The 12,558-nt window shown below is 33.8% G+C and overlaps 1 protein-coding gene across 1 annotated transcript in view; it reads left to right on the top strand.

The window, feature by feature from the left end:
• Positions 1 to 12,002, top strand: part of c4b (complement C4B (Chido/Rodgers blood group)) — a 34,219-nt gene extending 22,217 nt beyond the window's left edge. Inside the window, 17 exon segments of the mRNA NM_001365137.1 lie at positions 1,462 to 1,537; positions 2,010 to 2,202; positions 2,315 to 2,416; positions 3,798 to 3,960; positions 4,073 to 4,287; positions 4,382 to 4,540; positions 5,562 to 5,621; positions 7,560 to 7,650; positions 7,772 to 7,943; positions 8,030 to 8,120; positions 9,658 to 9,732; positions 9,820 to 9,922; positions 10,162 to 10,251; positions 10,393 to 10,485; positions 10,628 to 10,711; positions 11,438 to 11,570; positions 11,698 to 12,002. Of these exon segments, the coding sequence (NP_001352066.1) occupies positions 1,462 to 1,537; positions 2,010 to 2,202; positions 2,315 to 2,416; positions 3,798 to 3,960; positions 4,073 to 4,287; positions 4,382 to 4,540; positions 5,562 to 5,621; positions 7,560 to 7,650; positions 7,772 to 7,943; positions 8,030 to 8,120; positions 9,658 to 9,732; positions 9,820 to 9,922; positions 10,162 to 10,251; positions 10,393 to 10,485; positions 10,628 to 10,711; positions 11,438 to 11,570; positions 11,698 to 11,839 (2,042 nt within the window). The 3' untranslated portion in view covers positions 11,840 to 12,002.
• The last annotated feature ends 556 nt before the right edge of the window (positions 12,003 to 12,558 follow it).

Below are 12,558 nucleotides of genomic sequence, written 5' to 3'. Positions count from 1 at the left end.
GTCTTAGGGTTTGTAAATAAGATAAAATAAGTAGTTGCAACACAGGTTCACTGAAACCTACTGTACATTCTACATTTTTGTGAAACCGCAAATAAGTGCTTAAACATACATTTGACTGCAATCTGTTGCTAAAATGAACCCTACCAAGAACCAGCAACCTTTGTTCCTTTTTACACTAATGATATATCATTATCATGAGCTATTGTGCTATTGTGATGCAGAGATTTTTAAATTTAAGTTCTTTGAAGTACATTTCCTCAAAGAATGTAAAAGTAATCTATAGGTTTAATCCGCTTGTTAAGTGGTAACATGTTGGTGACATACAGTTGCAGTCAGAATTATTAGCCGCCTTTTGATTTTATTTTATTTTTTTAAATATTTCTCAAATAATTTTTAACAGAGAAAGGAAATTTTCACAGTATGTCTGATACTATTTTTTTCTTTTGGAGAAAGTCTTATTTGTTTTATTTTGGCTAGAATAAAAGCAGTTATTAATTTTTTTAAAACCATTTTTGGGAAAAAATTATTAGCCTCTTTAAGCTAATTTATTTTTTTTATATAATTTACAGAACAAACCATTGTTGTACAATAACTTGCCTAATTACACTAACCTGCCTAGTTAACCTAGTTAAGGCTTTAAATGTCACTTTAAGCTGTATAGAAGTGTCTTGAAAAATATCAAGTAAAATATTATTTACTGTCATCATGGCAAAGATAAAATAAATCCTTTATTAGAAATAAGTTTTTTAAACTATTATGCATAGAAATGTGCTGAAACAATCTTCCCTCCATTAAACAGACATTGGTGAAAAAAATAAACATGGGCGCTAATAATTCAGGGGGGCTGATAATTCTGATTTCAACTGTATTTAATACTGTTTCCGGATCCAAGCCGCCACTCATTTGAGTTGAGAAAATATTTGTTTATGGTCACTTTTTATTTTATATCACACATTAAAGTGAATGTTATATAAACTCATTGTGTACACAACAGTCTCTGGGATTGCTGCATCACAAATACCAAACTTTTAACAATTTATTAAAAAATAAATCACTTTCTGGCCATCGGATATTAGGCATGGACATATATATTGCGATCGTGATTTTCGAAAGAATTAAAGCGTTTTGTAAACGTTTATTATTACCATTTCATGAGTCTCCCCATCCAATTGAATAGAGCGCTTGGACACAGAAGCTTAACAAGCAGATGGTCAGTGGTTTGTTAAACCCTGCTTTGCATGGATGTGAACAAATACAGTAAGACATGTATCTGAAATGTACCAAAAGAACAAAACATACCATAGGTGAGGTATTTATAAGCATTTTTTTTTATAGCAGGTATCACTTTGCATTTACAAGCAAATAAATAAAATAGATGAATGATTGCATGCATTTACACAATTAGATTGTGTCAAACTTATGTCCTGCTCTAAAAGTTTAATTCTCACATTTTATTCGCAGCTTATGAACGAATTTTAACATTTAAAAAGACGGATGGATCCTATGGAGCTTGGATACAGACTCCGACAAGCACCTGGTAAATTTGATGTGCATTTAGACAGTATGGAAAAATGATGCCAGGTTATACAAATGTGACTTGTTGTGTGCTATGCTTGCCATATTACATAGATATTTTTCATGTACATCATATACATATTATAAAATAATCAAAAGAATCACATGTCTCCGACAACACAGGAAGCAGTTGGGTTATGACTTTTTGGGGTCCCCTGACACATTTTTTTGGTGGTCTGACTCTGTGCTATTTGTAGTTTTGTGGATTTCTGTATTTGTTGTGAGAATCTGCATGCATGCGTGTTGGCAAATTAATTAAATAATTGTCAATCAGTTTGTTAGTATCTTTTCTATGTACATTACATGAGTTTTTTTTTTACTTGCAGCTCATCTGAACTCTATTAGCTACCAATTTTTTTGCTTTGTCCAATAATTAGTTTAGATTTTGAATGATAAAATATGTAAACGATTATATGGTTTTCAACTTTTCACAGGTTGACTGCACTAGTTGTGAAAGTATTGTCTCTTGTGGCTGAACGACAAATAGAGACTCGTCAACAACATGGAACAACAGAAAGGATGATTTCACAGGAGGACATCCGTCAAGCAGTTACATATTTGATTAAGACACAGAGATCAGATGGGTCCTTTACTGATGCTCATCCAGTCTATCACAGAGAAATGCAGGTCTGCATGCCAGTAAACAAAAGAGTTCTGCTAAAAGCTTTAACAAACATGTCAAAATAGTATAAACAGGAATTGCATTACATTGTGGTGATATTCAGTGTTTCTGTTGTAGGGAGGAATTGGAGGAGTTGAGCAAGATGCTTCTTTAACAGCTTTCATCACAATAGCTCTCTGTCGCTCTATGCCTTTCTTGGACCAAGAAGCAACTGCTGTGGTAAGAACTAGTGATACAATTATTTATACCAGCTGTGGAGACCTAAGCACAGATTAATTCACAGAGCCACAAACAATACATGGCGAAAAAAATTGTATTTGCATTAATTTTTTACAAAAATTGTCAAAGTGAGGACAAATAGTTTTGAAAACTTTCTTGCTACCAAACTTTGCAGATGTGTATTGTTTAATTAATTACACCAAGTGGCTCAAAGTGTGTCAGAAAACACAAAAGTCTTGGAATTACTGTAATGCATATCAAGAAAGATACTCAAATAAAAGCAAACAATGATTTTTTTTTACATTACTTTAGCAAAATGAAAATTATATGTATATACCCTGTAGAGCTCTTGATAAACAGAGCTGAGGTGCACATTTAATTCTACATTGAGTTGGACAGCTGTGGTTTTATGTTTTTGGATACAAACCCTTTCAGACAGCTTCCTCTTGCGTCCACATTTACTTCTGTTGGATGCGATTTGTCATTCTTGGTGGTATGCTTATATTACTCTCATACCCTGTGGCTCTTGATACATCACAAAGACTTGCTGTTTTGGTTGCAGGTGCATCATAGATAAGCGCACCGATAATTTGTCCTCTTTTAAACTCTGAAATGTCACCCATAATGCTGTGTGCTTTAGAATATTTAAGCAAAACTGAGCTATTACTTTGCTAATTAAACCTTCCACTCTAGTCTTACTTACTTATACATATATACAGTTGAAGTCAGAATTATTAGCCCTCCTTTGATTTTTCTTTTTTTTTTCTTTTTTCAAATATTTCCTAAATGGTGTTTAACAGAGCAAGAAAACTTTCACAGTATGATATATATTTTTTTAATTTATTTTGGCTAGAATAAAAGCAGTTATTATTTTTTTAAAAACATTTTAAGGACAAAAATATTAGTCCCTTTAAGCAAAATTTTTTGATGGTCTACAAAGCAAATCATCCTTATACAATTACTTGCCTAATTACCCTAACCTGCCTAGTTAACCTAATTAACCTAGTTAAGCCTTTAAATGTCACTTTAAGCTGTATAGAAGTGTGTTGAAAAATATCTAGTCAAATATTATGTACTGTCATCATGGTAAAGATAAAATAAATCATTTATTAGAAATGAGTTATTAAAACTATTATTTTTCAAAATGTGTTGAAAAAAAAACTTCTCTCTGTTAAACAGATATTCGGGGAAAAATAAACAGGGGGGGTAATAATTCAGGGGTGGCTAATAATTCTGACTTGAACTGTATATATATATATATATATATATATATATATATATATATATATATATATATATATATATATTTTTTTTTTTTTTTTTTTTTTTTTTTTTTTTTTTTTTCAAGCTTTAAGCCTGACTGTCTTTTATTGCTTATTAGAGCCAAAGCATCGCTCGTGCCACCAACTTCCTGCTAAAACGGGTTGATAATCTTAAAAGGCCTTATGCATTAGCCATTACAGCATACTGTTTGTCTACCTGCCTCACTGAACGAACCCAAGCACTGTCAGCCTGGAAGAAACTCCAAAGTCTCGGAAAACCAGGTATTGCATCACACTGACATTTTTATCGATGTGTTGAAGATTTAAATATTTATATCTATTGGTCATTCGTTGATTAATTTATTCATTCATATATATTTATCAACCTGACTAGAGGGAGACTGTCTTGTGTGGCAAGATGATGATGATGTGCGACTGGTAAATGAAGCGAAATCTAACCGTGTGCCGCATAGAGTGGCATTAAAAGTAGAGACCACCGCATATGCTCTCCTGACTGCGCTGGCACATAGCGACTTAAAAACAGCACAGTCTGCAGTCTGCTTCTTGTCTTCTCAAGAGAACTATGAAGGAGGTTTCAAATCAACACAGGTGAGAATCAATGACATTTTATTTTCTCTAAATTCAAAAATATTTGCAAAGGTAATATAAAATGTCCACACTAAACTATCCAAAAACCCTTCAGGACACTATCGTAGCTTTGGAAGCTCTCTCAGAATATGCATTGAGTTTACCAGAAACCCCTATCACCACAATCAATGCACAGTTTACTGTTACCGGAAGGTCTGAGATGGAGAAGATGAATTTGGAAAAGAGCGAAAATAAAGTGGAAGCAGAGTTAAAAGTAAGCTGTCTGAATTTAAAACTGACTAATAAGAGCAGATTGGTAATTGCTGGTTTAATGTTTGTGAACACCACATGAACAGCCTTTACTGTAAAAAAAATGCAAGGTTCCACACAATTCATTCATGCTGTCCCAAGACAAATTAAGTTAACACTTTTAAAAAAATTATGTTTATTGAAGATAAAAAAAGAAGTGGCCCCAATGAAATCTCAAGAATTGTGTTGTTTCAGCTCATTTTAAATAAGTAGTTTGAACAAGTCAAAAAATATTATTTTGAATGTAAATTTTAACAAAACAGCATTTAATATGAGCTATAAGCTATATCCCTAAAAATGTCCTGAAAATATTTAAAATTGCTGGAATTCTTGTCTTATTTAAGTTCCTTAACAACACACAAACACACACACAAACACAGTTGTAAAGATCTTCATGGGCTCTTCCCTTAGATGTAATGATTTTTATACTGTATATTCTTTTCCCCTATTCCAATCTCAACCCTCGCAGAAAACAATCAGACAGACAAAATTCTTCATTCTGTGTGATTTATGAGCAAAAAATTTACCATGAGGTCAGAATTTACTAGTATTGCTTTACTTGTGGGAACATTTGGAATACATACAGTAAATACATATGTTTGTATTTTATATTAAAGCGATAAAATTGAAGAGATCTTTTAGATCTACAATCCTCCAGGTGTCACTGTAAGTTCACATTTTCTTTCATGAATCAGCTTTATTTGAAAGGTATAGTTCATCCAAAAATGAAGATTCTGTCATTATTTACTCACCCAACGCTTATACCAGTTTGAGTTTACTTCTTCTGTTGAACCTAAAAGATGATATTTTGAAGAATGTTGGAAATTATTTGCCAATGATGTTAATATTTTTTTTACTTTTTTTTTTTTTTTTTTTTTACCAGAAAATGTATTGGTAATTCTTTTCTGGCTCACAGTATTGATGGATCCATGATGCACTTGTTCATTTTTGTTCTGTTTATCACAGTATCTCTTTTGTTTTTCTAGAGACTAGTGGGACAGGAAATAAATGTCAATCTTTCTGGAAAAGGAAAAGCTAAAATGAAGGTAATGGGTTTTTATTAATATTTTTGTCTGTGTGTGTGTGTGTGTGTGTGTGTGTGTGTGTGTGTGTGTGTGTGTGTGTGTGTGTGTGTGTGTGTGTGTGTGTGTGTGTGGGTGGGTCGGTGGGTGGGTGCGTGCGTGTGTGATTTGAAGTCAGAATTATTAGCCCCTCTTTGAATTTTTTTTTTCTTTTTTAAATATTTCCCAAATTATGTTTAACTGAGCAAGGAAATGTTCACAGTATGTCTGATAACATTTTTTCTTCTGGAGAAAGTCTTATTTGTTTTATTTCAGTTTGAATAAAAGCAGTTCTTATTTTTTTAAAAAACATTTTTAGGTCAAAATTATTAGCCCCTTTAAGTTTTTTTTTTTCGATAGACTGTAGAACAAACCATCCTTATACAATAACTTGCTTAATTACCCAAATCTGCCTAGTTAACCTAATTAACCTAGTCAAGCCTTTAAATGTCACCTTAAGCTGTATAGAAGTGTCTTACACAATAACAAGTAAAATATTATTTACTGTCATCATGGCAAAGATAAAATAAATCAGTTATAATTTTTTTACGAGTATGTTTGGAATGTTTAGATATTAAGGATATATATATATATATATATATATATATATATATATATATATATATATATATATATATATATATATATATATATAGGATATAACAAGAATATATATAGGATATAAATATAAAGGATTAAAATATTACAAAACATATTATTTTCTAGCCTACATGAATTTAAAAGCCCCTGCCTTCATGCTTTCTTAATTTATAGAGCCTTTTTTGTTCATTTATAACAATTTGCTTTTGTATAATGTAATTATTATTAGCAGTATTATTTATTATATGCTTATTTATTATTAATACGCATATTGCATATTATTGTTTTATTAAAAACAAGCTTAGATTTGTCCACCTATGGGGCATAGCATGTGTATTTGGATATAACTCAGTTTTTTGACCACACTTATTATTGTTCATTTATTTGTTTGCTGGAAATTAGAACTGAATATAGAAATAGTTTTGAATCAAATATTTGCGCTTAACAAACAAAATTAATTATTTATAGGGTAATTGATGTCTGTGCATACAAGGTTTTCCTATCCACCAAAGCGAAAGTGAAAGTTAATAATTTGTCTCTCCTTCTCGTGCAGTAGATGCTCTGTTTAACTGTTTTCTTGCTAGTAAAATGCTCAGTTTTTCCACTTACACGTACTTTACGTCATGTAAATAGCAAATACACGATGGCACGACGCAACTGGCTCTTAAAAGGAATGGGAAATGAGACTCTGATTGGTTTATTCTCAAAACACACCTTCACCTCATTAAGAAAATAAACTCAACCCTTTTAGACCATGCGCCACGGCGCAAAGCAGATTTTTACGTCTTTTTATTAGCAAAAGTGGATTCTGACATGCCCTGAATGCATTTGCGCCCTGCGCTTTGCACTTTGTGCCATCAAAATAGAGCCCTAAAACCTAATGGTCTCTATTTTGATGGCAATAGGCAATACACCTCAACACTCCTCACTTTTTATACCAGAACGCCTATGGGTGCACATATGAGCGCAAATGCATTTGCTATTTAAACAGCATGGCACAAAACCTTTAAATGACTCTTGTGCCAAGCTGAAACTAGCAAACAACAATTGCGTCGCGCCTTGCGCTACATTACGCCGGGTGTATGATAGGGCCCAATATCTCAAAATCATTTAAAACACAGACAGAACCTTACAATTCCAAGGTGACGACAACAAACTACAGTGTTATAATTTTGTGAGACTTAAAGAAACATAAGAGGGACTTCTTTTAAAGACATAAAAAAATGTGACTGACCCCAAAACAACAAAACTTTACTACATGTATATGTTTATATAGCTCAATAAAATGAATTTCATGAGAATGATTCTGTTCTGATACTGCAGGTGGCAAAGGCTTATTATACTCTCAAGGAAGACGGCAACTGTGCTGATTTGTCAATAAATGTGACTGTAGTAGGAAAAGTGGAATACACATGTGAGTCCAGGCATACTTTTTTATGTTAATCGCTGTGTTATTTTTTGCGGGTGTACAACAGTTCTGCCTTTTTTTTCTTACTCTTTTTTGGGGGGGATTGGGGTGCAAAAATCTGTTTTAGCTGTAGTACAAGAAGATTATAATTACTATGAAGACTATGGGCAGGCCGAAGAGACGAACGAGGAGGAAGATCTCCCTCGGTCAGCCATCGAGTGGTTTGATGCTCGCAGCAGACAAAAAAGAGAGACTTCGAAAAACACGAAGGAGGATGTGGTCTATACAGTGTGTGTCAGGTAAGAGAAACACCATTGTTAAACGTCATTTGAAACACAGTCTGATGGTTTTAATGGTTATTAACATCATTCTTCTTACCTCACAGTCACACACAGGGGAGGAAGCTCTCTGGAATGGCCATTGCTGATATTACTCTACTTAGTGGTTTTGAGGCAATCAATACAGATCTGGAAAAGGTCAGCTATAACCTTAACCAATTACATTTGACATTAACTTGTTTACACCAAGAATGGTTACTATAACAATAAATATATTGAGAGCTCAAATGTGCAAAGTTAAGACTAAAATAGAAGTAGAAAAACAAATTGAGCAAACATCATCATCAGCTTGACAACACATGCACGTCAACTCTTAAAAACCTCTTAAAATTCTTTCAAATGTTATATAACACTTGCAAATACAGAGATGTGCTGCAAATAGGGCCACATTTTATTTTGATGGTCCGTTTGTTAAATTTAAGATAACTTGCATCTAAATGCCAACTAATTCTACTTAGACTAGAAGTAAACTGTTATGTTGTGGTTAGGGGTAGTGTAAAGTGACATGTACTTGCAAAGTTTCTTATAGTCAGTTAAATGTATGTTGAAGGAGCAGTGTCAACAGATATTAAGCAGACAGTCTACTAACACTCAAATAGACCATCAAAATAAAGTGCTATTGCAAATAGTGCAGACCACAATGGAAATGTGTTGTGGGACCTCAAAAAGTCACAAACCTGGCTGCTTCAGCGTCAGCTGTGTGTAAAGTGAGTTCAAAGTTTATTTGAATGTCCTGATTGTGTGGTTCTTTGTTGTTTGTATACTTTTATAATAATAATTTGAGAAATTGCAAAATTAAAGTCCAATACAATTTTATTTTATAAATAACTAAACAGGAAGCAATCAGGTTTGTCACTTTTTAGGATCTTTGACACATTTTTGTTATGGTATTTGCAGCATGATGTTTCTCAGTCTGTTAATGTTTTTCTATTTGAATTTTGTCTTAACTTTAGGAGTCTATTTAACCATTGTATAAATATAACTTTATATGAATAGAATATGAGGAACCCACAACTATAAATATATTGTAGCTAAATAATGTTTTCTGAAACACAGATTATTTTTTCTTTGCTTTTAAAATATGATGCATCTGTAATGCATTTTAAAGCTTTTTTTGTGATGCTTATCAGTTAAATAAAGAATGGTAAAAACAGTTTACACAAATAAAGTCAATGGATTGCATTTGTGTCCAAGACTTAAGGTCTTTTAACCTAAAGATAAAAATACATTTATCTCCAAAACACAAATTACCATAAGATAATTTGAATGACATCTGTGAGCTTCCTCATCCTTAGTAGACAGAAATGGTCCTAAGACACTCAAAGTCCAGAAAGGTACCAAAAACATCCTCAAAACAGTCTATCTGTCTTGAAGTAAGATGACTTTTTCTAAAATGTCCCTGACATTAGATATTTTTTTTTTCTACTTTTATGAAGCCTGTATATACTACACAACTGTTGTTCTTGGATGACAGTTTTGACCAGCCAGTTATAGGTTATAACAAAAATACAGGTATTAATTTTTATCACCAGGCAGCAGATGACAAAACTGAACCATGTGATTGTGTTATGTTTGTATATGCTGGTATAATTAATTTTTTTTTTTCATTTCTTTGTCCGTTTTGTTTTAACTTCCTTTGTTTTTTTCTCCTTTTCCCTGATTTCCTATGCAACAGCTGAAAGGCCTGGTGGACAAATATATTTCTCACTATGAGGTCACACGTGGAAGAGTACTGTTGTATTTCAATGAGGTGAGATGAGCACAAAAAATAGGCATACAATTATATCTCTGCATGCTGGATAGACTTTCTTGAACCTGTCTCTCTGTCACTCCTCAGATAGATGGAGGTGAAGCCTGTATTGCATTTGGAGCTGAGCAAAGTGTGCCCATTGGTTTAGTTCAACCTGCTCCTGCTTTGTTTTATGATTACTATGAACCAGGCAAGCTGTTCCTTCATTTCAAGTCAGATGTACCATAACAATACTACTTTTTATAAGTTGTAAACTTCCCCTATTGTATACAAAGTTATATACCAATATACACTGCAACTTAAGAAGGTTATGTTGTATAGGGAGCTATATATTCTAATGATATTTACGTTTTTATACTGGAGTACTTCACACTAGCATACTTTTCATTAAAATTTTTTTCTGATTTGTCGTTGCCATGATGTCTACAGACAGGAGATGTTCAGTGTTGTACAGCGCCCCCAAGAGGAGCAAGATGGTTTCCGTCCTGTGCTCAGATGACGTGTGTCAATGTGCAGAACGTAGGTTCTTATCTGTTTACCAATCAAACAAACATAAGTTAGCACTTATACATCACTCTGACAACAACTGATAACTGTTTAACATAGAAGGGATTTTTATTTTATTTTATTATAAAAGCCTATTGATCTTCATTTCACCAGGAGGTTGTTTCACAGAGAAGAAAACCATTGAGATGGAAATCACCAAAACTGATAGATTTGATTATGCTTGTTACCATTCCAACACCGACTATGGTTTGTGATTTATATTTATACAAGTAAACACCAATAAAACAAGCACAAAAAACTGAAGTATATTTAACATGATAGATTAAGTAAAAAAAACTGTGACTGATGCAGAACTGATTATTATTTTTCTATATTTTTTTCCCAACAGCATTTGAAGTCACTGTGAATTCAGTAACCGAGGAGAGCAATTTTATATTATATTCAACATCTGTGAACGTGGTTCTCCGAAATAGTGAGTAATTTTTCTCTCTCTGTCTCTTTGTGAAGTTTATTTATTAACCAATTTCGAGAGGATCACGTGCTTACGATTGCTTGCTGAGTGGCCATTAATATCCTAAGTCACACATGACAGCCATCTTCATTTTGAAGAATCCCTCCTTCCACCTCTACTCCTCCTTTCTTTTCCTTGATATGGTGGCACAGTGGCCCAGGGGTTAGCACTATTGCCTCACAGAAAGAACGTCACTGGTTCTAGTCCTTACCAAGCCAGCCAATGTTTCTGTGCTGAGTTTACACATTCTTCCGCGCTCACTTGGGTTTCCCCTGGTCTCCCCGGTTTCCTCCCACCATTCAAAAACATGCAACTTAAGTTAATTGACTTATCAAAATAGGCACCATAGACATGCACCTAGTAAGTAGTTATCTCTTAAGAGCAATCACTATCTGTTCATTAGCTACTACAGCAGGGGAGTTTTCGAGATCTACCTGAGTTCAAACTCCCCTCTTGCCTTGCAAACGAGAGGGAGCTTCAGGCTCGAGGATCTTGTGAGCTCAGCATGCCAAACAAGCTGTATAATCAATCATCAGCTAAGTGTGAACTTTCAATACAAACTTTCAATACACTTTTTAGCGATGATGTAAAACGAATTCTGGAAATGACTAAAGAAATTACAAACTCTACTGAACTATTTCAATGTACCTGCTGAGATAAATTGTGTGTGTGACCTTTGAACCACAGCGGGAGACTTGAGTGTGAGTCCAGAGAACACACGAGTGTTTGCCAAGAGAAAGCACTGCAAGGGTGAGCTGAAACAGGGTGAGAGGTACCTTATCATGGGCAATGATGGCCCCACCAAAGACTTAAGTGGAAAGTAAGTGCATTTACATTTATAGGTTCGCTAACTTTTTTAACTTTGCCTTTTACACCAGAAAAAAACTCTAAAAATTGCTGGATTTTATACAGTATGACATTAATAGACATTAACTCTTTTCTCCCAGCATGCAGTATCTGCTGGATTCTAAGACATGGGTTGAACAGAAGCTGTCAAAATCAGTATGCCAAGCCTCAGTCAAGAGAAAGTACTGCAAAGAACTGAATGACTTTTTGAAAGAGTACCAAGTTAATGGATGCAATCTGTAGGCAGTACTGCAATTTGTAATATCTCCCATGTAATGTAATATCTCAACATCATTACAGCAGAAATCTACATTTATCCTGAATTGTAAAGTTGCTTGCTGTGGATTTCAATAAGACATACTGTCCTGTCTGTCACAATTTTCTCAAATAAATGTGCTTAATAAGAGTGTTTTTTATCCTATTACTGACTTTATATAGTGTAAAGGATTACTTTACTTAAATTACAATTCTGTTATTAATTACTCACCCTCATGTCATTTCTGGGAGCTTTGTTCATCTTTGAAATCCAAATTTAGATATTTTAGATGAAATTCGAGTGCTCTATGAGCCAAAGATTAAAACTGTCCCAAAACATTTAAAGTTCAGAAATCAGCAGAAAACACTGTCAAAACATTCCATGTGACTTCATTAGTTCAAGCTTGCTTCAGATCCTTCACTTCTCTGAAGAGATCACAACTGCTACTGAGCTCCTGACTTTCAGAGTTCCAGTATTCCTCTGTCTGCCAAGATGTCTGATTGCAGCCATTCAGCAACCATTCAAGCAATGATTGAGCTGGGTCTTCTCTCCTGTCCTTGGGTGCTTCACTGGCCATTAAAAGAGCAGTCTTCTAATAGAACAGCTTCCATTAAGAGAGCAGTCTTCTCTAAGAGAGCAACACCGTTGGTGTCTTTTTAAAGACATTGTACCAACTTTGTAGATTCCTGTCACCGGATAACAGTCA

This window comes from Danio rerio, chromosome 16 (genome assembly GCF_052040795.2).
Source record: "Danio rerio strain M-AB ecotype USA chromosome 16, GRCz13ab, whole genome shotgun sequence".
NCBI lineage: Eukaryota > Metazoa > Chordata > Actinopteri > Cypriniformes > Danionidae > Danio > Danio rerio.
The sequence above is the reverse complement of the archived record's forward strand: the minus strand, read 5'-3'. Positions and strand labels throughout refer to the sequence as shown.